Source organism: Hylobates moloch, unplaced genomic scaffold (assembly GCF_009828535.3).
Source record: "Hylobates moloch isolate HMO894 unplaced genomic scaffold, HMol_V3 SCAFFOLD_21, whole genome shotgun sequence".
NCBI lineage: Eukaryota > Metazoa > Chordata > Mammalia > Primates > Hylobatidae > Hylobates > Hylobates moloch.
The window spans coordinates 29910086-29937794 of NW_026652296.1; the positions used below are offsets into that span (position 1 = coordinate 29910086).

The 27709-nt window shown below is 40.9% G+C and overlaps 1 protein-coding gene across 4 annotated transcripts in view; it reads right to left on the reverse strand.

Annotated features, from left to right (window-relative positions):
- Window positions 1-2736: 2736 nt before the first annotated feature.
- The window catches only part of CSNK2A1 (casein kinase 2 alpha 1), a 64450-nt gene continuing 39477 nt past the window's right edge, over window positions 2737-27709 (reverse strand). For all 4 annotated transcript variants that reach the window (XM_032142664.2, XM_032142665.2, XM_058432732.1 and 1 more), the window contains 10 exons: window positions 22779-22880; window positions 22201-22251; window positions 20682-20741; window positions 18713-18796; window positions 15257-15367; window positions 12785-12886; window positions 11684-11784; window positions 10443-10591; window positions 9386-9472; window positions 2737-6496 (listed from right to left, as the gene is read on the reverse strand). In XM_032142664.2, the coding sequence (XP_031998555.1) occupies window positions 6381-6496; window positions 9386-9472; window positions 10443-10591; window positions 11684-11784; window positions 12785-12886; window positions 15257-15367; window positions 18713-18796; window positions 20682-20741; window positions 22201-22251; window positions 22779-22880 (963 nt within the window). In that variant the 3' untranslated portion in view covers window positions 2737-6380. The remainder of the gene's footprint in view (window positions 6497-9385; window positions 9473-10442; window positions 10592-11683; window positions 11785-12784; window positions 12887-15256; window positions 15368-18712; window positions 18797-20681; window positions 20742-22200; window positions 22252-22778; window positions 22881-27709) is intronic.

Consider the following 27709-nt stretch of genomic DNA (forward strand, 5'->3'; position numbering starts at 1 on the left):
ACCTCAATCCTGCCCTTGCAGCCTTTCCAAGTGCCACAGCATTGTTTCAGTTTCTATCTTAGAAAGCCCGGAGTCTGTGTCCTACCTCCCTGGGGGTATTCAAACCCTAGTCCATAGCCGGAGGCCCACCTATACCCAGACCTAGTGTCTTGGAGGCACTGTGACTTTAATACCCACTTAGGCCGGGCGCAGTGTCTCACGCCTGTAAACCCACCACTTTGGGAGGCCGAGGTAGGCGGATCACCTGAGGTTGGGAGTTCAAGACCAGCCTGACCAACATGGAGAAACCCCGTCTCTACTGAAAATACAAAATTAGCTGGGCATGGTGGTGCATGTAATCCCATGCCTGTCTCAAAAACAAAACAAACAAACAAAATAAAACAAAAAAACCCCACTTATATTCAGGATGAATTCTGCCTTCCTTTTTGCCACCTTGGGATTTCCGTTTCTTTCTCTGAAATAGGCATTTGCATTTTTCCTAGGATTTTTTTTTTTTAAACAGTTGGAATTATCCCATATACACAATTTTTTCACTTTTCTAATTATCATACATGACCCCATGGGCTTGTGTCTCACCTCTCAATCCCCAGTGTACAGCAAAGGACCAGGCTCAGGGGCACTTACAAATGTTTGTTGAAACCAAAGACATCCTATATTATAGAAATGAACTTTGGAAAGACCAGTCAGCGTGGGTGGGTGAGGAATGCCAGATATGGAGGAAGAGAATGAGGTATACTGTCAGGTTTGAAGGGTTGAGGGTTATGGAGGGTTCTTCATAGGAAGTTCACCATGGAGTTCTTGGAACTGTTCAACACACAGAAGCAAGGTCCTCTCCTTCCAGATATAGCTGAGACTCTGATTCCCAGGGTGTGATCAGGAAGCCAGCCTCAGCAGCTGCTGCATTTTTTTTCCCTTTTTCTCACTACAGGAGCCAAGAAAACTGTCAAAGCAGATGATGCAAGAGTGAAGCTGACTCAGAAATACTCAATCCCCTCAGGAACTTCTCTAAGAAATGGATTGACCATCCTATAAGCTTCCATTTGGAGGTACCTGGGGAAGGGCTTCTCACATTGAGGCCAATAAGAATCCCTAGTGGGCCAAGTGTGGTGGCTCATGCCTGTAATCTCAGCACTTTGGGAGGCCAAAGCAGGTAGATTGTTGAGCTCGGGAGTTCAAGACCAGCCTGGGCAACATGGCAAAACCTCATCTCCACAAAAAAAAAAAATTAGCCAGGCATGATGGCTTGTGCCTGTAGTCCCTGGAAGGCTGAGGTGGGAGGATCACCTGAGCCTGGGAGGTTGAGGCTGCAGTGAGCCGTGATGGCCCTACTGCACTCCAGCATGGGTAACAGAGCAAGACTCGTCTCAAAAAACAAAACAAACAAAAAACTTCTAGTGATTAGAGCCACAGGGAGACAAATCCAGTTTGCAATTTGCTACAGTGCAAAATATCTGGCTTTCCGTAGAGGGAGTGGGAACAAGGCAATGCTGGCCTTCATGCAATCAGAAACTTGACTTGTACCCGTTGAAAACCTGTCATGTTTAATGCTTGGGTATTTCTTCTTCTAGTAAAGACACTTTACTGCCATCTGCTGGAAAAGAGTCAGAGATTTTCCAAATGCAAACATCTATGGCCTCCCTATAATGTAGCATCCTTTTACTGTACATAGTCTGCACAACTATACAATTTAGAAGAGAAACCAACATTTGGTGTAACTCTACCATATGCCAGGCATCTGTCATAGAATCTGAACAACCACTCTATGAAATCAGTACTTATACCCCAATTTAACAGATAGGAAATACTGGGACCTCTGGGGAAGGAAGGAAGAAGAGGGTATCACCAAAAAAGGGCAAAAAGGGGGCTTGGTCTGTATTGGTAATGGAAATTCAACTTGGGTGGTAGGATTATGGATGTGTTACAGCTTTCTTTATAATTTGGTACATGCCTAAAATGTTTTACAATAACAATTTAAATCACCTGTGAAGAAAAGATTCAGAGAGGTTAACTGATCAAAAAAACACACTGCCAGACAGAACTCTATTAGAGGTAGACCACTTGCAGTAACATTACATTGCTTCTCTGATGGTTAAATTTAGCACAGAATCAAAGGAGAGCTATAAAGTCTAGGAAGTACTTATTTACATAGGATTGAGTCCAGAACATCTTGTGACACCATCTACATATGTTTTACTTGGAGAATAGTCTGGATTTCGTATTACACGTTGAGCATTTCTAATTTGAAAATATAAAATCCTCAAAAATGTGAAATTTTCTGAGCATCAACATGATGCTTAAAGTAAATGCTATTTGGAATATTTCAAATTTCAGATTAGGCATATTGACCTGGTATGTATTCTGCAAATATTCCAAAAATAATTCAAAACACTTCTGGTCCCAACCATTTTGGATAGGGGATATTCAACCTATATTACATACAGGTAATACAGCAGGGGAAAAGCAGGGAGACTGCAGCATCTAAGTCTACTAAATTGGCCAGGATCATTCCTTAGTCTTTAGATACCTATTTATCAGGGTCTCATTAAATAAAGTTACTTGTCATGTTAGTTCAGTCTGGCCTGTGGCTTGTAATTATAGCTGCAAACTCAAGGGCAAAGTTCTTAGGATTTTGAGATGCTCTTTATGCAACAATACTTCCATTTACTGTGTGTGTGTGTGTGTGTGTGTGTGTGTGTGTGTGTGTGTGTAGGGAGAGAAAAGGGGGGCAATGGAGTGGAGAGTGGAACTACAATTTATTAAGCACCTATTATTACAAGCCAAGTAGGGTGTTAAGCATTTTCCTTGTGCCATTCCATTCAATACTCCTCAATCCTGAGGGAAAACGAACCCACAAAAAACAAAACAAAAGGTTTTAATGAGGATTGCATAAGACATGCAAGGTCACCAGGGAGTTTACATGCAAGTGGGGAGACACAAAATAATACAACAAAAGTTCAAGTGTTCTGAGGAAAAAGAAGGGCAAGGGAAAGTGATGACAGTGGGGGAAGTAGGATTCAGGATAAAAAAATTTTAGACTCATTTTTTGAGGAAGGAACTGAGGATGACCTTACTACACAGCCTTTTTAGTTAAGTGTTTCTTTAGGAAAAGGCCCTGGGAAGACAGCCTCTCTACTATGCAAACCCAATTCCAATCTTGGGAGAGAATTTGCTGGTGGGGACAAAATTAGGTTTTTCAAGAGATGCTTAAATGGTCAATTCTAATTACAACCATACTTGTCAAAAGGTGAAGCAAAGATGAAAGTTAAAAACTAAGAAGAAATTAAAATTCCCAAATCTGTCAACCAATCTCTAATTTTCTCTGCTACTTTAGGACTATAGTAATTAGCCATAACCTGAGGATCTACTTTACAAAATATATTCCTCTGACAGTCCCACTCTAACAATTTCATCTATCTTATGTAAGTTGGACAGGCATTTCAAGTATAAGAAACAGAATTCAAAACGTGAAAACTGAGCCATCTATCACACACGGTGTCGGTTGGAGAAGCATATTGCTCAGGCTGCAGGGACATTTCATTTATTTAAATGTTTTTATTAAAAAAAATTAAAGACCTTCATGGCACAACTTCTTCCCAGCACAGTTATGTTTTAGTTATACCAATTACAATACAATTACAACCAATAAATCAAGGTGGGGAGGGTCTTCTGGCTTCAAACTTAAAAAAAAAGCAGAGGAAGAGGGGAGGGACCACTTCAAACAAAGTTTAAAAATACTTTAAAAAAATCTTTCAGAGTAACTGCCAACATAACTTTTTATGTTGGCCATTCCATTTCCTGCCATCTAAGCAATGCAGACCCAGGTAGTGCTGAGGAATAAAGTGTCCCAATACAAGGTGTACAGATGAGGTAATTTACAACAACACATAAGTTGTTACTCTGTAAACCCTTGCCTCCCCCCAACCCCCCCCCCAATTGGGTCTTTTTTTTTTTTTCTCTCTCCATGCTTCTGCAGTGACTCTAAGTAGCATTTTTAAAAACTTCTATTTATTTTAAAAGGCTCTTGGATGGCACCTCAGAGTCCTCTGCATTCACCTTCGGTTTCTTCCAAGGTCTGACGGGTGTAAGGAGGTCCAGCTGTCTGCAGCTCTCTGCATCAGCCTAAGCTACACCTAAATTTCCGAGCTACAAGGATAGGGTATGAAGTCTTGATTTACAACCCTCTCCCCACCTCAAAAGAAAGAACTCATTAGTTATAAGTGTCCTGTTCAAATCACAATCCAGTGCAAACATAATCACAAATTGCATCTCTGGCACATCTGGTGCTTTTAGCTTCTGCACAAATTCAACATGGTAACCCTCACAGCATTCTAGGGCATAAAAGGGTCAAGTACAATAAATATCCACTGTAAGTGGTCATAAGGAAGAAAATCACCCTGCCACACAGTCAGAATGTTTTCCCTTCAGCTCTATCGTTGAGAAGCGCTATAAAAGGAGGCTTTAGTGTCCTCTAAAGTTTACCATTATATTCACTAAAGCCACCACCTTGATAAAGTTACTAAAGCCAAGATGGGTTACAAAGTTAGATAAGTTCATTAAATTCAACTCCCCAAACAATTACGTTTACCTATGATGCCTAGGCGAGAAAGGCCTGTGAATCTATAAAGGTAGGAGAATGGGGAACTAAGATTTTAGGCCTTAAAATATGTTGGAAGAATTTTTCCTAGTTCCCACAAGCAGCTACTGTAATGAAATGACAGGAGAAAATACAGAGCTGATGGTTTTGCTATTGTGCTTAAAAAACTAGGCTTCCTCAGTGAAGCACCTGATAAACTTAGGTGGTTGGATTGCAGTGGAAAGTCCACTTTACACACACACACAAACACACAAAAACTGGCGACTTTTTCCATCCCCAATCCCTGCACTGCTGAGACACAAAATGAGTTTTATGGCAAAGGATCCTTAATCCCCAGAGACGCTTTGGCTTGTGGTGCTTTTTTTTAAGGCCTCTCTGCCCTGCCCGGTACCATGGGTCGAACGAGGGGTGTATAAAAATGGGGGCCTTGGGAAGCCTCCACGGTACAGGGCTGCAGGCCCCTCAGATGTGAACATGAGACACCCACCCAGCAAGACCTTTACACAGGGAACTTAAATCTAACCTTGATAAATAAAACCAAACGTTTATTTACACCAAAGAATTCCAACACTGGATCTTTCACATATGAAGGACAAAGTATTATATATATACACACAGCAAGGGGTGGCAGGGCTGTAACAAGAGAGTTTATAGTTTTCCCACAATTACAGGTCTACCATTTCAGCTTCAATGGAGATAGTGGCTCTGCTCCTACCTCTCCAGATACATTTACAAGACTGAGGAGCAGGTCTTCTCACTGGATGGCATGTGAGGGAAGGGGAAGGTCAGAGGAAAGGAAGGTAGAAAGCTTAAAATGGAACTCAGTGTGGCCACATCTCCCATTGGCTCTGGCATGAAACCTGTACAGACAATGTTTGTTTCTTTTGCCAAAAGCAGTAAGTTATGCCCAGTAACTAAATGAATTCAAAATGGCCAAGACAAAGAAAACCGAGAAAGATTTTGCCTTTCCCCTCCTACCAGCTATAGAGCACAGCATGTTGGGAGACGAACAGGGAAAAGGCCAAGGTAAGGAGCCTGGGAGGGAAGGTATCAACATTTTCAACTGAACTAAAACTAAAATTATAAATGAGTTGGATTTAGGGTTAGGTCAGTAAGACATGATTCTTAATGAACAGAAGTTTTTAGTATCTGTCTGCATTTTGGGTAGATTTTCAACATCTCGATGTAACTAAGACACACTTCCACAAGAGCCACTAGGATAACCCCACTGAAGCGCTTATGGAGTAAAGTGATGTAAGTGACCAGCAGGCAGTCCACTGCTCCTACAGATTGGGTCCTCCCTTCCTTCTTTCCTTCCTGCCTCCCCTGAGAAGCTACATTTTTGTAATCTCTGGAGAAGAGCACGAGATACCAACCCCCTAAAGTGTGGGACGGTGGAGGAACAATGGTGGGAATGGGAAGAAATCTCCACCTAAATGCAGCAGCCGGGATTGAGGCTGGTTTATCTTTGTTCTTTTGTGATGAGGAACTAAATTTGGGAGGGGAGAAAAAAAAATTTGTCCATGAAATATTCCACCTGCAGGTAATTTTTCAGGGAATCCCCTGAGTTATGAAAAGTTCGAGTTAAAAAAAAAAAAGAAAAAAGAAAAAAGAAAATCAGCCTATTATAATTTTTTTTTATGACTGAACTACTATAAATCCACAAGCAACGGTTCAGACACGGTGCTTCTGAAGTGTTTCACCCCTCCCCGCCAGGCGCAAGCTGCATCAAGGAGAGGGTGGACTCCCCCACCTCTGCTCAGGCATCAGGAGACAGATAGGGCCGTTACTGCTGAGCGCCAGCGGCAGCTGGAACAGGCATCCCAAGGGGGTTGGCAGCAGCAATCACTGGTGAGCCTGCCAGAGGTCCAAGGGGTGAAGGGGTTGGCACTGAAGAAATCCCTGAAAGAAAAGAGCTGTCAGTGAGCCAAAGACACCAACCATGGCAATCTTACCACTTTCTCATAGCAGAATCTCTTAGCCGGATTTTTACATATACTTCAAGTCTGATCTTCACAAATTCAAGTTAAAGTGGCAAGTCCTTATCAATTTAAGAGACAAGTAAAGAAATCTAGGCTTGGACAATTTAAGGAGTTTGTCCAAAGTACACGATTAGCAAGTGGCAACCATGGTTGGATTCTAACCCAGGCCTGTCTAGGGCAGAGATGTCCACCCTGGTGACCAGTAGCCAACCACATGTGGCTGCTGAGCACTTGAAATATGGCTAGTGCAACTGAGGAACTACATTTTAAATTTTATTCAATTGTAATTAAATAGCCTCACGTGGCTAGTCACTACCATACTGAACAGCACAGGACTGCAGTCAAAGCTCATGTGTTCTTACACCATGCTGTCTTGATAGCTGGCAGCTTTCAAAATTACTGAAAGTCAATTTGAATGGGGAAACAGCACTTTCTAAGATAAAATTTGTGTTTTGGAATTTATTTCCATTTGATTTCTTCCACCTCTCTAATCATGTTTGTGTGTGTGTGTGTGTGTGTGTACACACAGGTAATACATTCACATGGTTCAAAATACAAAAAGTTCAAAAAAGTATACAAAGGCCAGGTGTAGTGTCTCACGCCTGTAATGCCAGCACTTTGGAAGGCCAAGGTGGGTGGATCACCTGAGGTCAGGAGTTCAAGACCAGCCTGGCCAACATGGTGAAACCCCATCTCTACTAAAAATACAAAAATTAGCTGGGCGTGATGGCAGGTGCCTGTAGTCCCAGCTACCTGGGAAGTTGAGGTGTGAGAATCACTCGAACCTGGGAGGCGGAAGCTGCAGAGGCTGAGATTGTGCCACTGCACTCCAGCCTTGGCCACAGAGCAAGATCTTGGCTCAAAAAAAAAAAAAAAAAAATTATATATTCTTCTCCACTCCTGCTCTAATAATGTATGAGAACATTATTATATATTCTTCTCCACTCCTGCTCTTAGACATGGCTCTGCATCTCACTTTTGTTTTGAGACAGTCTCACTCTCACCCAGGCTGGAGGGCAACGGTGCGATTTTGGCTCACTGCAACCTCTGCCTCCCCGTTCAAGCGATGATCTTTATTTTTTATTTATTTATTTATTTATTTTTGATTTTTTGAGACGGAGTCTCGCCCTCTCACCCAGGCTGGACTGCGGTGGCGCTATCTCGGCTCACTGCAAGCTCCGCCTCCCGGGTTCACGCCATTCTCCTGCCTCAGCCTCTCCAAGTAGCTGGGACTACAGGCGCCCGCCACCACGCCCGGCTAATTTTTTGCATTTTTGGTAGAGATGGGGTTTCACCGTGGTCTTGATCTCCTTACCTCATGATCCACCCGCCTCGGCCTCCCAAAGTGCTGGGATTACAAGCGTGAACCACCGCGCCCGGCCTCAAGCGATTATCTTGCCTTAGCCTCCAAGTAGCTGGGATTAAAGGCGCCCGCCACCATGCCCAGCTAATTTTTTGTATTTCCAGTAGAGATGGGGTTTCGCCATGCTGGCCAGGCTGGTCTCGAACTCCTGACCTCAAGTGATCCACCTGCCTCAGCCTCCCAAAGTGCTGGGATTACAGGCATGAGCCACTGCACCTGGCCCTGCATCTTGCGTTTTAAATTTCACATTATTATATTGGAGTTGGAGATCTAACAGAACATGAAACTCCTATTCATTCTTTTCTCTGGCTGCATCACATTCCATTAAATGGATATACCATAACTGATTTAACCAGTTTACTACTGATAGCTATTCTCAATGTTTTGTTATTACAAATAAGGCTACAAGTAAGTTTGGATATACATTACTCTGTACAGAGGTAGGATACTCAAGGGGTAAATTCTAGAAGGGAGCTAGTTTTTTTCTTAAAAAAGGGGAGGGCAACAGCAATTATTTGAGGGTATGTAAAGTAAATGCCTTCACTACCAGATGTGCACCCACTTGGATGTTGCCTACATGTATAATTCTTTATTTATTTATTTATTTTTTGAGCCGGAGTTTCGCTCTGTCGCCCAGGCTGGAGTGCAGTGGCGTGATCTCGGCTCACTGCAAGCTCCACCTCCCAGGTTCCCGCCATTCTCCTGCCTCAGCCTCCTGAGTAGCTGGGACTACAGGCACCCACCACCACGCCTGGCTAATTTTTTTTTTTGTATTTTTTTAGTAGAGATGGGGTTTCACCTTGTTAGCCAGGATGGTCTCAATCTCCTGACCTCGTGATCCGCCCACCTCGGCCTCCCAAAGTGCTGGAATTACAGGCGTGAGCCACAGTGCCTGGCTGCCTACATGTATAATTCTTATGCTATGTGCCTGTAGTTCCTTTGGAATAACTGGGTACTCTATAAAAATTCACTATACATCACAATGATTCAGTAATGAAAAACCATTTTACTTATGTTTTTACAACTGATAGGCACTCTATAGTTGCTCTGGCAAATGTCACAGAACTGTCCTTGTACACATACACACCTATCACCCCACCTGTATACCCCATTTCTTAACATTGTTTCTAAGGGCCATGTAACTACTGTCATTTCAAACTACAAGATGAAATGGTGTATTTTTCCTTTTCATGGCTTGGCAATTTCAAGCCCCTATGCCAGAAATTTTCAGCCAGGAATGCTGGGATTCTAGCCTATAAGGGGACACCACACTCAACACAGTATCACTAAAGTATACCAAGTGTCAAGCATCCTGAAACCTGGTTAAAAAACAGTCGTAAGGCCACCAGTACAGAGAAGAGAAGGTATACAAGAAATCAGACCACAAAGCGAAGAACAGTAATTGACTTTCACATTTTTTTAAAGACAATTTACCAATGAACTGACCTGACATCATATTGGCGCTGCTGACAGGCGTACTGCCCCCTGGCATGCTAGATGAACCCATTCGAGCCTGGTCCTTCACAACAGTGTCTAGAAAAGAGACAAAAAGGCTAGGTTCTGTTTTGCTTGAAAGATTAAACTAATGGTCTGGAAGCCTGAAAGCAGCCAGCTTCATTCAGCGATTTATTTATACTCTACATTATTCCCCAAAGAACTTAAGGTGGCAATTGCCTTCACCATGAATTAGACAAGTGGTAAAAAACAGAAATAGCTTTCCTATCAAACTGTGGTAAAAGCTAACCTTTCAATCAAATGGTAGAAATATGAAGTAATTATTTATAGTAGAGCTAATTTAATGAAGCTGGTCCTGTTGAGGTTTAATGGAGACAAGACACTATAACTCAGCAAAGACGGTAATATATTACCAGTGTGTCCACAGCCCAGTACCAAGTAGGCCAAAGCTATAGGTCCATGTAGGTTAGGCCTATGACCACATTCTCTATCCCAATCAGCCTATCTGTCTGCTTCAGGTACAGGAGATTGGGCAAAAGTATAAATGATTCAGTACAAAACCATCACATTATCACCGAAGGAAAAATGTAATGTTGCAGCTAACATCACAGTGAGGACAGGGTGGGTCTAAGTGGTATTTTCACTTAGGATGGCACAGGTGGCTATACTCACAAATCTAAGTCAAGGTGTTCATACAATTTTAAGATTTGTAAGCCTCAGTAGCTCTTTCCAATGAATGATTACTAGAGACAGGAAAGATACAGGGCTGTGTATTCTAATTCAACCATTCCAGACTGAGGCACTGAGAAGTGTCATCCTCACAGTATGAAAGTTTATTTAGGAATGCTCTTGTGTCATGTATTCCGTTACAGAAGAATTCTTCCAATAATTCTGCAATGTAGTTGCCATCACTATCCCCACTGGAAGAATCTGAGGCTCACTGTGGGTGAATTAACTTTGCAGCAAGCTGACAGAAGCTGGGATTACGACTCTGTTCTATAGGACTCTACATCTGCACAGACTCTGTGGGCTAGATATCTAGACTCACAGAAATAGGGGTGCTCCATGGCCTCTCTTGCAGTAAGCCGTGACTGGTGGTCATATCGCAGCAGTTTGTCTAGGAAATCCAAGGCCTCAGGGCTGACAAGGTGCTGATTTTCACTGTGGACAAAGCGTTCCCATCGCTTTCGAGAGTGTCTGCAGGACCAAAAGAGGGAATGAGAAATGGGCCACGTGGGCACAGAAGCCCAACATTTCATTCCTACATTTTTCTTAGTGGCTAATAGCCCAGACAAAAGCAAAGAGGGATCCAAACTCAAGAGAGTAGTCTTCCACCACTCTGCCACTGAGTGGGACATTAAAGCTAACTGGAGACAGGAAACAACATAGCTAGAGTAAAAAAAGACATCTGAGTCCTCTCAATTTTAAGAAACGTAATTCAGGTTACTTGACAGGACGTGACTGCTTTTGTGTAGCAAGGAGGGTCAGGTGGCTGGGCTCACCAGGCCTATTTCCCATCCCCACACATATTCCTGGCATCTCTGCCACTTGGCCAGCAAAAGCCTTTGCATCAGGAAAGTCCATCTCCTCCTGTTAAGTGGTTAAGTATATAAGTACTATATCTAGTCACTACTGTTAAGAGTCGGTTGTCTGCATATAGCCTTTTTTTTTTTTTTTCTGAGACAGGGTTTCAGACTGGAGTGCAGCCACATGTTCATAGCTCTCTGTAGCATTCCCTCCTGGGCTCAAGGGAAGCTCCTGCCTCAGCTTCCTAGTAGTCTGGACTACTGCCACACATCACTGCATGGAGTCGAGGTTCTCATTATGTTGTCCAGGCTGGTCTCCAACTCCTGGGCTCAAGTGATCCTCCTGAAGTTCTGGGATTACAGATATAAGCCACCGTGCCCAGCCTGCACATCAGTCTTAAAGCATGCATTTTCTACTTCAATTTCTTTCTCCTGGAGAGAGGTTTTTCACTTAAAGAAGCAAGGCAAATTTTGATTTTTGCCTCAACTGTAACGCTTCTACTAGAATCTATACTTCATTCATTTTGTAGGAATCCTCTAGCTATAACCCCTCCATCAAACTCCTGTGAGTTAATTTGAATAAAGGGCCATTCAATCCAATGCCTTTATCAGAGGCCTGCTCAATGCAGCATCCTGTGGCACTGGACCACTGACATCCTGACAGTGTTGGCAAAGAGAACATAACTGTTTTGAAGATCCTAAGTGCCAGTTCACTCTCAAAGTGCTTAAGCCACAGATGCACATATTGTGTTTCATGACTTACCTGCCCAAGATATCATTGAAACGTGGATCTAATTCAATGTTGTATTTGTCAATATAGTCATATAAATCTTCTGTCCCCAGAACCTTGGCTATCCTCACCAACTAGTATTAAAGAAAGACAAAAACCCATACCACAAGCATATTATATTAACAAATCAACAATTAACAATGATTGAATTTACATAAATGGGTCATCATGTCTATAGGTATGAATGATACCTCCTAACAGTTTAGACTTCAACTCAATGTGATAGTGTTAGAAAAAGCAAACTACTTTAAAAACTGGTTTCTTCCTCTTGAAATGTCACCCTGGTGAACTCTTATTTTTCTCCCCTCAAAACCCAATTGAAGATGTCACTTCTTTTGGGAAGTTCCCACTGCACACTCAAACTACTCACCACTACTGCCTTTTGTGCCTTGTCCACACTTCTACTCTGAAGTTATGACTGTAATCTATTTTGTTGTCTGTTTGACTCCCTTACAAGATCAACTATGAACTATCTGAGGGAAGAACTATTCTTTCTTTTTTCTGTATTCCTCAGTACTGCATGACACTTGATACAGAGTTATTAACTTTAATGGAATTCAGGTTGTATTCTTTGACTCATTAAAATTGGACATGGTGCTCAAAGGGAACAAGGCAATCGTACCTTCCACAAGGTCCTAGAATCATTCCAGGTTCTTGTGAATGAAAGAGCCCTTTGCTCTTCAAGGGGGAAGTGGAGTTAGTTTAAGAAACATCTATAACTCAACCCATATAAAGAGACAAAAGGATCACAAGAAATACCACATATGGGCTAACATACTGGAGAAAACACCATATTGGAGAATAAGGTTTTATTAGGAGAATTGTAAGGTAATGTCCTATTTTTAAAATCTGGATGACAATTTATATGTATTCTTCACAATAAAACAAGCAATGCAAATGACAAAGACTAGGGGGAAAGTCTGATTTCAAAAGGCTAAGCTGGTAGCTCCCAAAACATCAATCTAAGGATCAATATCAGGGTGGCTGAACAAACAGTGAACTGAAAATTATAGGCAGTTCTGGCTCTCACTGCATTAGACCAGTAAATTTTTCAATGGGTATAACATGTATTACCTGATCATAATTGTCATGTCCATGGAAAAATGGCTCCTTCCGAAAGATCATACTTGCCAGCATACAACCCAAACTCCACATATCCAAACTATAATCATACATCTGCATAAAAGTTAATCACTGTTATTATCTGTGAATCCTCAGGCTTGTCACTTCAAAATAAAAAATTAATTTTTAAAATTAAAAAAAAAATCACGCCACTGACTCAAAATCAAAACACTAATAACATCTTCATATATTTCTTTTTAGTCTTTTCTTTTCTTTCTTTTTTTTTTTGGAAACAGAGTCTCACTCTGCTGCCCATGCTGGAGTGCAGTGGCGCAATCTTGGCTCACCACAACCTCCGCCTACCAGGTTCAAGCAATTCTCCTGCCTCAGTCTCCTGACTAGCTGGGACTACAGGCGCGTGCCACCATGCCTGGCTAATTTTGTATTTTTAGTAGAGATGGGGTTTCACCACGTTGGCCAGGCTGGTCTCAAACTCCTGACCTCATGATCTGCTCGCCTCAGGTTCCCAAAGTGCTAGGATTACAGGCATGAGCCACCGTGCCTGGCTAGTCTTTTCTTTTATGTATCTTTCACTCGGTTTTAAAACAATTTTTACTTTTTTTTTTTTGAGACACAGTCTTGCTCGGTCGCCCAGGCTGCAGGGGTGTGATCTTGGCTCATTGCAACCTCAGCTTCCCAGGTTCAAGCAATTCTCTGCCTCAGCCTCCTGAGTAGCTGGGATTACAAGCGCCCACCACCACGATTGGCTAATTTTTTTGTATTTTTAGTAGAGACAGGGTTTCACCATCTTGGCCAGGCTGGTCTTGAACTCCTGACCTTGTGATCTACTTGCCTTGGCCTTTCCAAGTGCTAGGATTACAGGTGTGAGCTACTGTGCCTGGCTCTTTTTTTTTTTTTTTTAAAGACATAGGGTCTTTGCTCTGTTGCCCAGGCTGGAGTGTAGTGGCGTGATCATAGCTCACTGCAGCCTCCAACTCCTGGGCTTAGGCCTCCTGAGTAGGTAGGATTACAGGCATACACCACTATGCTCAGCTAATATACATACTATTTTGAATTGTTTTCTTCACTTACACACACACAAAAAAACCTCCAAATTGTTAACCCATGGAGACCATCTAATGTGTATCATTAGTATTTTATTACATAAATGTTTTAGAATTCAATCTTTGATTTTCCTATAATAGGACAGTGTTCTGTTTTTCACAATTACTATTAGTAATACTGTAAAAACTATTTTTATGCATAAAATGCTTTTTGAACTCAGGGCTATAGCTTTTAGACCCCAAGAAAGAAATTCCTACAAGAACAAAGAGTCTGAAACTTTTAAAATCAACTAATAACCTGGAAAGACTGGGCATAAAAGATACTCCCAAGAAAACTTTAGATTTTTAAACACTTGGCAAATCTATTATTAATTTGGTTCCTTTCTCCTTTTTCTGTGAGGAGAAAGAAGGCTTTTTGGGGAAGCTGGGGAAGAAGACCTTTTTATTTAGTATACAATTCAGAAGAACAAGAAAACATTCTTGAATTTACTCTGAAGATTGGTTAAGCTTAGTTACAGGATGGGCATGGTGGCTCATGCCTGTCATCTCAGCACTTTGGGGAGCCAAGGTGGGAGGATGGGTTGTGCCCAGGAGTTTGAGATCAGCCTAGGCAACACAGTGAGACTTTCTCTCTACACACAAAAAAATTAAAAATTAGCTGGGTGTGGTAGTGCACGCCTGTAGTCCCAGCTACTCAGGAGGCTAAGCTGGGAGGATCACTTGAGCCCAGAAGTTCGGGGCTGCAGTCAGCTATGATCATGGCATTGCACTCCAGCCTGGGCAACAGAGCAAAACCCTGCCTCAAAAGACAAACAAAAAGCCAGGCGTGGTGGCTCATGCCTGTAATCCCAGCACTTTGGGAGGCCGAAGCGGGTGGATCACGAGGTCAGGAGATCGAGACCATCCTGGCTAACACAGTGAAACCCAGTCTCTACTAAAAATACAAGAAAAATTAGCTGGGGTGGTGGTGGGCACCTGTAGTCCTAGCTACTTCGGAGGCTGAGGCAGGAGAAAGGCATGAACCTGGGAGGCGGAGCTTGCAGTGAGCCGAGATCATGCCACTGCACTGCAGCCTGGGTGACAGAGTGAGACTCCGTCTCAAAAACAAAAATAAAACAGCTTACAATTCTCAAAACAGTTCTGGAACTGCTGATTATAGAACATATCTTTGGCTACTTTCCCTCAAGTTAGGATCAAATGCAAACCTATTCATATTCTACTGACATTATGACAATAAAAGTGATGTAAGTCATGGTACATGAATTAAGGTGATTTATATTTTACATTTCATATAAAAAGGACAGCTGTGAATGTGCATTAAGTGGCCTACCTAAATGCACAAAATGATACTTTTTTTTTTTTGGAAATTATGTGCAAAATAAACACAGGACCAAAATTGTGCCTGCCCTTCTCTTCTCACCTGATAGTCTACAAGTAGCTCAGGACCTTTGAAGTATCGGGAAGCAACTCGGACATTATATTCTTGGCCAGGATGATAAAACTCAGCCAAACCCCAGTCTATTAGTCGTAGCTGAAAAAGAATAAATCATGAGCAATTTTATCTTTCTCTAAGCTACCCCCATTGTGCCATTAGCATACTCTTCATAAAATATACCAGACACGTCACTCTCTACTGAAACCGCTTCACTGACTACTTATAGCCTTTAGGATGAAAATAAGACTTCTTAGTTTGACATACCACTTTCTCCATGATTTTGTTCCTGAAAGACACAATCTCATTTGTGCTTTTACAAATTTCTTAAACTGCTCAATGACTAAAATGTCCCAACTACCCAGCCTATAATCCTATTGGTAAGCATTTCCTTAACTTTTGGGATATTTAAGTCAGCTTCTCAATGAAGTCTGATCATTGCCTTCAGCCCCCTGAATTTTAGATATATTTCCTTAACAGAACCTGAACTCTTTATGTTTTCTACCTTTCTTTTTCAATATGGACGACAAACTCCTTGGGAGTAGGGACTGTTTTATTCACCTTTGTAATTTTCAGAATTCAACATAATGCCTGGTATACAGGAGAAAAATGAATAAATATTTGCTGGATAGATGAAATAATAGAAAAGTCATACAAGACAGCTTTTTACCAAAATGTGTCCTAAACATGGAAAAAGGGGAAAGAGGCAAGCTTATCTGCCCACTGTGCATAGCATGACCACGATCTGAAGTGCCAGCAGTAGGCCCTGAGGAATAACATCGGACTGCTCTGGCACTAAGTTTACTGCCTATATCTCAAAACTAAACCTTTGATTACTCCCTGCAAAACCACCTCCACTCATAGTCCCCCGCTGCTCAGTTAAAGGTGATACTCATCCTGTCATACAAGCCAAAACTTAAGATTCACCCTGGATTCTTGTTTCCCTCAAACCTCACATTTAATCTGTCAAAAAATTCTGAAGGTTCTATCATATTCTGACCATTATCATGACCTCCACTGCCACTGCCCCGATCCAAGCCACCACCACCTCTTGTTTGATATACTGCCATAGCCCCTTCTCCTAACTGGTCTCACTGCTTTCACTCTTGCCCTCTAGTCTAAACAGTTTAATAAATACTAAATAGTTTAATAGTTATTTAAAAAATAATTAAATATTTAAAAATAAACAGCTTTTTAAAAGGATTGTTCAGGTTGCTATGGAGAGATTATAGATTCATAGGAAATTGCAAAAGTAGTAGAGATTCTCTGCACCCTTTACCCAGTTTCCCCTAATAGTAACATCTTACGTAACTACAGTACAATATCAAAATCAAGAAACTGACATTGGCACAATTCAGAAAGATCTTATTCAGGTTTCACCAGTTTTACATGAACGCATGTGTTTGTGTGTGTGTTTCTGTGCAATTTTATCACATATGTAAGTTCATATGATCTCCTCAACAAGATATAGAACTATTCCATCACCACACACATGTCCTGTGTGTTAGCCCAACACCTGGCAACCCCTCTGCTCTTTATCTCTATCATTTTGAGAATGCTACAAAAATGGAGTCATTGGCATATAACTTTTTTTGATTGCCTTTTTTCACTAAGCATGAGATCCATCCAAGTTGTTGCATGTATCATACTTCCTTCCTTTTTATTGCTGAGAAATACTACTTCATAATAATATTATATGATATGGATATGCCAGTTTGCTTAACCATTCCCTCATTGAAGGGCACTTTTCCCCCCTTTTTTTTTTTTTTTTGAGATGCAGTCTTGCTCTGTCACCCAGGCTGGAGCACAATGGCACGATCTCGGCTCACTGCAACCTCTGCCTCCGGGGTTCAAGCAATTCTCCTGCCTCAGCCACCTGAGTAGCTGGGATTACAAGTGCATGCCACCACGCCTGGCGAATTTTTGTATTTTTTAAGTAGAGACGGGGTTTCACCATGTTGGCCAGGCTGGTCTTGAACTCCTCAACTTGTCATCTGCCTGCCCTGGCCTCCCAAAATGATTACAGGTGTGAGCCACCGCACCCAGCTTTTTCCCCCAATTGTAAGCTATTACAAATATAGTTGCATTCATATATAGGCTTTTGTGTGGAACTAAGATTTTGTTGCTCTGAGATAAATGCCGCTGCAGGATTGTATGGTAAGCATATGTTATCTTTTCAAGAAACCAATCAACTATAAAACAATAGTTAAGCATTTTCCAAAATGCCAAACTTTGCATTCCTACCAGCAATGTACGAGAGATCAAGTTTCTTCACATTTTTGCCAGCACTTGGTACCATCACTATTTTTTATTTTAGCTGTTCTAATAGATGAGTAGTTAACTTTTAAATTTCAAGTGAGAACATGCTAAAGCTTAGAATATGCAAAAGCTCTCTATCTTCAGAGAAAAGGTCTAACAATGACCAATAAGGTTTTACACGATTTGGTTTTACCTCTTTGATCTCATTTCCTTCTTCTTTCCCCGCATTCATTCTGTCCCAGCTTTATCCTTGCTGCTCTTCCAATATGCCAAACATATCCTTACCTGAAGGGCTTTTGTACTTGCTATTTACTCTGCCCTGGGACATGTTTCTTCATAAGACTGCATGGCTGGGCCCCTTCCAGTGCTCTCTAAAATGTCACCTTTCCAATGAAACCTTCCCTTATAACTGGTTTAAAACTGCAAATACCCTCTTGCCATTCCCTATTCTTGTTTTTTCTTCTACATCAAAATAACTTTCTATCCCACCAGCCTCCCTAAATGTAGCTCCTAAAAGACAAGCATTTATTGTATGTTTAGTTCACTTATATATCCCTAGCCCCTAGAATGGTGCCTTTGACATAGCATGTGTCTAAAAAAAATTTAGTTGCATAAATAAATCACCTACCTCCCCAAAGACCGCAACAGATAAGTCATCATAGCTTGGTCACCTTAAAAAACTGAAATGCTAAAGCATGTGGCCATTACAGCTCTCATGTAAAAGCATTTGCAGACAATAGGGCCCTCACGACATCCAATAAACAGAAGTAGCATTTTCTGTATATTTCATCCACTTAACTGTGCACATTTAATTCTCATGAATACCTAGTCGCCTGCAGGGCAATTATTACCCACACTGTACAGATAAGAAAAAGAAGGCAAATGGAGAGAAGGTAGTTTCTCAGGAAACTAGTTATTCAATAAATAAGACTAGAAGCCACGTTTCTGGGCTTAGAAGATGAACATTTTGCCCACTATACTAATGTTTCCTTCTTGGTAATATTCTTAGGAATATAAATAATGGTTCAAACATGTTAATTTGTAAATTCGTACACTGATTCACCAAGTATTTCTTAAGTGCCGAATAGGTACTAGGGTCTGTGACAATACAAGGGATAAAGTGTTGAAGATGGGCAATTAACTACATCACGTAGATAAATAACACTTGTCAGTCTATCACTTTACCTTTCTGTGCTCATGATCAATCATGACATTATGGGGCTTGACATCTCTGTGCATAATTCCCATGCTGTGACAATAATCCAGGGCCTGTGGGAGGAACAGGTCAGAAAGGAGTTAGCCTGAATTTACCTTTCCCTTCTTTTAGCCTCACAATACCCCTGGGATTCAAGCTGAGGACACAGTCACTTCCACAGCAATGCTTCAGAGACTTGTTTATGATCTCATAGTCAAGCAAACTCAGCTCTCTGAGCTTAGAGATCTTTTTCTGACATAGTTGTTTCAACATGTTTTCTGTCCTAAAAGACCCAAAGTATACCCAAATTGCACCACTTCAAATTTTTCTGTCTTGTCCAGATCCTAGATTATTTTCACAGACCCCTCAAAGAAAGAAAACAGATCTTTACTATAAACCTCTTATTCAAAGAACAGTAATTCTTTAGCAATTAACAGTCTGTAACAGAGGTTGGCAAACCACAGGCCAAATTTGGCCTGATGTCTGCTTTTGTAAATAATGTTTTATTGGAACATAGCCATGCCTATTTGTTTGTATATTGTCTATGGTTGCTCTTGTGCTACAACAGCAGAGGTGAATAGTGTGACGAACACTACATGGCCCACAAAGCCTAAAATATTTACTATTTGGCCCTTTAAAGAAGTTTGCCAATGACTGATTTAGGTCATCAAATCCAATCTGAAATGTTTCCAACCTCAAACTAAAGGGAACTGAGTAGTATAATCTTTGGGGTTTGTTAATCTCAGCCTTTCAGTCAACTGATATCGTTGGCCAAATTCTTGTCCTTCCTGAAGGGCAACTTGGGTTCCTACAGTTCCCAGGGCTGGGCAATCATATCTGTAACTTTCTAAAGCCTTGCTTGCCACAAACTGCATGAGCCAATGGAAAGATCAAGTATCTCTGCTGGCACAATCTCCTCAGGGGACTTCTAAGGCTCCAACAGCAGGCTTTATGTCAACTCTTGTTTAGTAAGAAACCTTAGCCAACTTTAGCAATTCTCTCATCTAGGAAGCTGATCTTGTGACTACTGGAAACAAGATATTTGGTGACCCCACTTTAGAAATGAAAGTAAATTTTCAATTAGCAACCTATAAGCAGAAATTTATACAATCCTTAGGACAATTACACTTTGAGAACTGAGTTGAAGTTTACTGTTTTATTTGTTGAATCTTAAGAGAAATAAAATATACCAGAAGCTAGCACATCAGGTGTTTTCAAGAGTTTTGAAAATTTAATTTTAACTTACGTAGGGGCACACAGAAATTACAAATATTTGTTAAGGGGTCAGTCCCAGCTATCTTACAAATATCCTTTTTCAAATTGTTCTAAATTATACTCCCACTAGACCCCATTCCATAACCCTTAGAACAAGGGTTCTGATACTATTATTAATTTTTATTTATTTATGTATTTAGAGACAGGGTCTTACTCTGTGCTACTGCACTCCAGCCTGTGCGACAATCATAGCTCACTGCTGCCTCAAATTCCTGAGATCCTCCTGTCACAGCCTCCCAAGTAGCTGGAATTACAAGCATAAGCCACCATGCCCAGCTAATTTTTAAATTTTTTGTAGAGAGGGTCTCGCTATGTTGCTCAGGCTGGTCTTGATCTCCTGGCCTCAAGCAATCCTCCTGCCTTGGCCTCCCAAGTAGCTGGGACTTACAGGTGCACACCACCATGCCCAGGTAATTAAAAATTTTTTTTTTGTAGAGATGGGGGTCTCACTATGTCACCCAGGCTGGTCTTTTGATCTCCTGGCCTCAAGCAATCCTCCTGCCTCAGCCTTCCAAAGCATTGGGATTACAGGTATGATACTACTAACTTATTAAAAACTTATATAGAGGTCCCTTCTTTTAACATACTTTACAAGGTTAACCTGCCGGCTTTTCTACCATCAACTGACTATTTAACAAAGAGAAGACCAATTTAACAAATATTTAGTATTCAAGGTTTACTTACCTTCAGAATCTCATACATGTAAAATCGAATATCATAGTCTGTTAACGTCTGGTACAATTGCTGTTAAAGACAAATGTTTGAGCCATGAAATAATGCTGACAGAAAGGCATTTTTCACCCTCACTCACAGTAATTCAAACCAAGACTTGGCTCATTTACTGTTGTTCCAAGATCTGTCCATTCACTGCCCTCTATTTCTCCAACATTACATTAACCTTAAAGAGATACTTTGGGTCTTCAACTCTTAAAAGTGAAGAATTACTTGAACATATATTGCGGAAGCTATAATCCACTGTTAGAAACATACTGATCTAGATACGTTAATATGCACTGATACACACCTATAATTTAGTTTGCTCTTCATGTATCTTCAGACCTTCTCAAGAGGCATTTTGGCAAATATACTGCCTCCTTAGTAGGGAACTAACTCATCTTTGGCTTACATAGTTGGCCCTGCAGATCACCAGTGGGTATGCAGATGGCATGATGCCAAACCTGTTGAGTCAATTTAACAAAACTATTCTTGTTCCAATTGGAAAGTAAACTCTGTGAACAACTGTTATTATTCTTTCCAGTTTCCATAGAGTTGCAGAATGTTTTTTACATGGACATATCTTCTTTGAGACAGGGTCTCACTCTGTTGCCCAGGCTGGAGTGCCATGCTGCAATCATAACTCACTGCAACCTCAAACTCCTGGGCTCAAGCGATCCTCCTACCTCAGCTTCCCCAGTAGCTAGGACTACAGGCGTAAGCCACCATGCCCAGCCACAGGTACGTCTCTTTAAATGGTTAGCAATGTCTTCTGACAAAGTTTTTCTTCAAATTATCATTCTAACTCTAAAACAGTTCCTCTTCCTTTTTCCCTATCTCTGCAAAAGAATTCACTAATTTATTAATATATAACATTCTGGATACTGGACTGGTGGAAAGGCAAATCAAAGATCTTTACCACTTTTACTCCAAAAGAGTAGCTATATTCTTTTGTAAAATTGGAACTGTGTGAATAAATAGGCCACTGGATAGACTGGAATTCTGAGATATCTCTTATAGAGGTTTGTGTTATGGCAGAATTTGACATTATCCTTCCTCGATCCCTGTCTTTTAAGATCTATAGCCCACAGTTTCTGAGGAATCCTAAGAAATAAGCAGTCCCTACTTTTATATATACAATATATTTCCTCCTGAACACTATTGTTTAAAGCAAATTGCCATATGGCCAGATCCTAAGTGAACATGTGTTGCTGCCTTCATTAGGTTGAACATCAGCAGAAACTGTCAACTAAGTAGTGAGAAGTAAATGTGTTGGTCATTAAAAAGAACATTAAACAAATGGGCAAAATATCAAGATGCAGAAAGTGGGCACTGCTTATATAGGAGTTCTTCTATCTTAAAATTTGCACTGTAAGGATGAAAATCTTTTTAAAAACAAATGCGAAGCAAGCTCTTCTAACAGCATCATCCCCAAAGGCTATGTGGTCTAAAAACCCACTAGCCCGAAACAGTTGGTTATATATTATACCTTGAAGTCTGTGTTGTTTACGTGTTCAAAAACCAAGGCGGGGGTTCGTGACTAGGGGAAAAGAACAAAAACAAAAACACACATTAGCAATTGCCCTGACAGCTTTAGTGGGGACAATGTTTGCGGATGCTGCATGGTGAAATTTGGCAGTCCTCGCCTCAGTAGTAAGAAACCCTCTATTGCTACAAGCCCTCCCCGCTCTGATCATCACCACACTTAGGTCATTTTTGGGATGGATTTCAAACAGAAGACATGGAGCTGAAGTCTCACCAGGCTCTAGGCAGCCCGACAATGCGCCCATCGCCCATCGGCATCGGACCTGAGTTTGCAAAATGGATTAACACATTTCAGTTTCCAGTGCTATCAGTCTCTTAGCCTAGAAGAATAAGAAATAGTCTGTGGGTGGAGGTCTCTTTGAAAGAAAGACCCAAGCTAGTTAAATGGTTTATCTGATTAAGTACTTTCAAAGCAGGACTTAATGATGAGGGTTGGGGGAGGGAACAAAAAGAGGCCAGTTGTGCTCCAGGTCAAACACCATCTCAGCTCTGGCGGGCCTTGCTAACACCTACTATACTCACCACAGGGTCTTTTACAATGTCTGCCAGTGTGATGATGTTGGGACCTCCTCTCAAATTCTCCAAAATCTTTATTTCACGCTTAATTTTCTTCTTTTTTACTGGCTGAAAGGGGAAAAGCACATCAGCAAAAAAAAAAAAAAAAAAAAAAAAAAAAAAAAAATTTCAGAGTATTTCAACACGTAGTGTAATACATAAATGATAAATGGCTTACTTATGAGCACCTTGAAGGAAGAAAATGTGTCACATTCTTCTCTAAATCCTTCTCCTAGCACTGTGCCAGGTATTCTGCAGGTACTTACAAATGTTGAATTGAAAGAAAAAAAGATTTCTATTCCAAAGACCACACACTTCTGCAGAATTAGCATTTCAATCATCAGTCTTGATGTTAATGTTTTAAAACATGTTAAACATGTTAATGTCTTAAAACCTTACAAAGTAGCAATTTAAATGGTTAGTAATACTAAAGTATATAAAACTTTTTATCAATTAGGATGAAACATGGGCCCTTTCCATTTCTTCCTCTCATCAGGGCCAGCAAGAAGGATGGCCAAGATATCTTTGTGTAGCATAACCCTGAGGGTAAAGTGTGGGTCTTGGAGTCACAATGCCCAATGTGAAACCTACCTTTACTACCTGCTAGCTGTTAATGGTAAACTACATAACCTCTCTAAGCCTTTCATTAAGTGTAAAATGAGTAACAAGAGTACCCATCTCATAAGATTGTTGCAAGAATCAAATGAGGTATTTGAAAGATTTCGGAATATGGCTGAAACATAACATCATAATAACTGTCTAGCCTGATGATCACCAATACTCTTTTTTTTTTTGAGACAGAGTCTCGCTCTGTCACGCAGGCTGGAGTGTAGTGGTACAATCTTGGCTCACTGCAACCTCCGCCTCCCGGGTTCACACCATTCTCTTGCCTCAGCCTCCCAAGTAGCTGGGACTACAGGCACCCGCCACCAGGCCCAGCTAATTTTTGTATTTTTAGTAGAGACGGGGTTTCACCGTGTTAGCCAGGATGGTTTCGATCTCCTGACCTCGTGATCCGCCTGCCTCGGCCTCCCAAAGTGCCAATACAAGTGCCAATACTCATAAATGAATCCCTCCATTCTAAAGAGTATTCTGCAGAGGGTATCTTAAACATTCCTTTGTCCTTACCCATCCTTTCCACATCTGTTCTAGTATGGAATCCTTTTCATTTTTTTCTGAGGAGGGCCTTGGTCCAACTGCACCTCCTTTATAAAGCCTTTTTTTTTTTTGAGACGGAGTCTTGCTCTGTTGCCCAGGTTGGAGTGTAGTGGCATGATCTCAGCTCACTGCAACTTGCGCCTCCCGGGTTCAAGCAATTCTCCTGCCTCAGCCTCCCGAGTAGCTGGGATTACAGGCGCCAGCCACCATGCCTGGCTAATTTTTGTATTTTTAGTAGAGATGGGGTTTCATCATGTTGGTCAGGATGGTCTCGAACTCCTGACCTCATGATCCACCTGCCTTGGACTTCCAAAGTGCTGGGATTATAGGCATGAGCCACTGTGCCTGGGCTTATAAAGCCTTCTCCTGAATAGTCTAAAACAGTGCTGGCCCAAACGAAATATAATACAAACCACATGTGTAATTTTAAATGTGTTAGTAGCCACATCAAGAAAATTTTAAAAAGGACAAAATTAATGTATTTTATTAATCTAAAATCTTATTTTAACATATAAATCAATATAAAAAATTACTCATCTATTTTACCTTCTTTTTTTGTATTAAACCTTTGAAATCTAATGTATTTTACTCTTACAGCATACCTCAATTCAGCCCAGCCATATTTCAAGTGCTTAACAGCCTCATGTGACCTGCGTGCCTGCTGTACTGGACTGTGCAGGTCTTTTCCTAGGGTGTTGGTCACCTCAGACTGGATGCACTGCATACAACTCTTAGAAGTTAAGTACATCTCGTCTCTTCATTAACAAGATTGGTGGTTACTAAAGTTTGATGACCAACAATCACCTGGATTTTTTTAATATACAGACTCACAGAACCCACCAAGATTCACTAAATCAAAATCTTGAGAGGGAAATGGGGGATTTATTTTTAGATACTTTCCAGGCTGATGATCCAGGTCCAGAAACTACCAAATAATACTATAAATTCTTTTAACTTTGTCTTAAGCCTCAAGCACATGGTAGCAGACAAGCAAGCAGATTTTGGAAACACTGACAGTTCTCAAAACCTGGCTTTGTGGTTGTGCAGTGTTCAGAAAAGCATTTAAATGTTTTTCATTGCTGAAAGGGACTATACTCGCCCGTTAGTGATTTACATACCACAGTTAGAATAGGTCCAATGCAAAGTGGTACCCAATAAATAGAAACTATTTTACTAATGACTTCCATGTAGTCCACATTGAATTCAACCCACAACCTCTTATCCAATACAATATCTACCTAAGAAACAAGATAATATAAGTTTTCTCTTCCTGCTTCAACTATTCAGATCTTTATAAACTGTTGCAATATCTGGGAGATCTTTCCACCCTGCAGAGACTAACCCAACAACTTACCTCCTGTTTTCCATTGACCCAACTGCTGGATTTTTTAGTGGAAAAAAAAGCTTCTGGTTGACAAAACTACTCTACAGAATCCTTCAAATCTATAAACTTAAAAAGCTGGTTTGTGACAGACCAGGCAGCTGACTCAGGCCCTAATTTAATGCGATCAATGCAACTTTTGTCTTATTAAATAAATAGGGGAGATTAAAAATTTTAAATATGCTTTACGAAGGAACTTCATCTATACTTACATCACCTACCCACAGTTACAGTAAAAAATACACTACAGTTAGAAAAACTGAGCTGAAAAAAATCTTTCTAAATCACCCTTCATTCAAAATCATCAAGGGCTCACAATTACCTAGAAGAGATGGCTATATAATTTTAAGACTGCAAGGAAATGCAGAGATTATTTTTTCCAGGCCTTCACCAACTTAATCTCTCTTTCCAAGTTCAACTCCTATGTATGGTCACATAACATCTTTCACATGAAATATTTCTTCGCTTTTCCCTCCTCCTCTTTTCTTATCTTGGTGCACTCTACAGCCTGCTTCCCTTCACCACTTCCACCCAATACCTATCCAAATCCTCCTCCTATTCAGCCTGAAGACAGCCCCAGGGAGCTTTTCCTAACTACTACCCTCTTCTGAACTGTAGACCCACTATTCATGCTTTTCATGTGGCTCTAAATAATAAATCACCTCATTCTATCATATACCTTTCCATATGAATATCACCATACAATCACAAAGAACTCCAGTCTCCAACGTATGTATATATACACACAATTTTGTGTTTGATCCTTTTTGTTTTTTGGGACAGGGTCTCACTCTCATCGCCCAGGCTGGAGTGCAGTGGTTTGATCATAGATCAGTGCAACCTTCAACTTCCAGGCTCAAGCGATCCTCCCACTTTAGCCCCTCAAGTACCTGTGACTAAAGGCACATGCCACCATCCTCAGCCAACATTCTTTTTAATAGATGGATAAACATGTCCTAGGTTAAAAGGACTACTATGGCTAGTCACCCACATGTTTTGATTTCCAACCTAGTTCTCTTTCTACATATTTCAAGATAGATAAATACTTAAACTCTTTGGTTCTCAAATGGCATGTGAGGCACCCCAGCAATGCACAGGAGTACTGTGGAATACTTTAAATTTTTGAGGAAAACACACCAACCAGTTGTTAAATCTGCCAGACACTGGGTGCACTACCAGCTTGAGGTAGTTCGTAGTTTCAATATTAGATTGTATTATACTCCTTGTGACGGCATATTTTTGTGAAGCTGGGTTTGCAGTAGTTGCTGTGATAAAAAGCAAGTACTGCGCAAAAATCAATGACAGGAAATGAGGGTGGTGGTGTCCAACCAATTACAACATTTGAAAAGCTGTGCTGTAACAGGTCTACATAACCCAATAGTAATAAATTATATAAGAATAAAATTAACTTTTTTCTTTTAATTTATGTGAACAACTTTTTAAATGGCTACCAAGTTGCTAAAATATAAATACTTAGTGGGCAGGTGCAGTGTGGCTCATGCCTGTAATCCCAGCACTTTGGGAGGCCGAGGCGAGCGGATCACCTGAGGTCAGGAGTTTGAGACCAGCCTGACCAATATGGTGAAACCCCGTCTCTACTAAAATTACAAAAATTAGCCGGGCATGCTGGCGTGCACATGTAGTCCCAGCTACTTGCGAGGCTAAGGCAGGAGAATCGCTTGAATCCAGGAGGCGGAGGTTGCAGTGAGCCGAGATCGCGCCACTGCACTCCAGCCTGGGCGACAGGACGAGACTCCTTCTCAAAACAAAAACAAAAACAATTAAAAAAAAAAAAAAAAAAAACTTACTTAGCTATTTGGACCTTGCTACTTAATACAGAGAACTATGAGGTATTTCTTGACTTAGGAGTACCATGAAAAATTAAAGACAGTGTAAGTGTTATAAATTGAGAAAGTTTGGAAACTTCTATTTTTCAGTGTCAAATATGAAAAAGTTCCTGTGGTAAGGAACTATATGCTAAGTTCCCAATATATGACAGTGCACAGCATAGTTATAACTAAATTAAAAGTTGTATATTGGTCGCCCAGAGGCCAAATCTGGCCTGTGCATTGTTTTTTTAAAATCTTGAGCCAACACTTAAAAGTCAGGAAAATTCATATACAAATATAAATTTCTGGCTTTTATTTGCAAAACAGAGTATCAAGCAACAATGGACTTGCATTACTGCAGGGCAATCATCAACTTCAGCTGAGAAGCAGCTAACTCCTTTTGAAGAGGCATGTGTTTCCCAGTTTGTTTCAGTCCCTATCACTCACATCATCTAAGCAAGGGCAATTACACCAGACTAGCTGCACTAATATCATCTGTCTGTCCCCTTCGAGTCCAGTGACTCCTCATC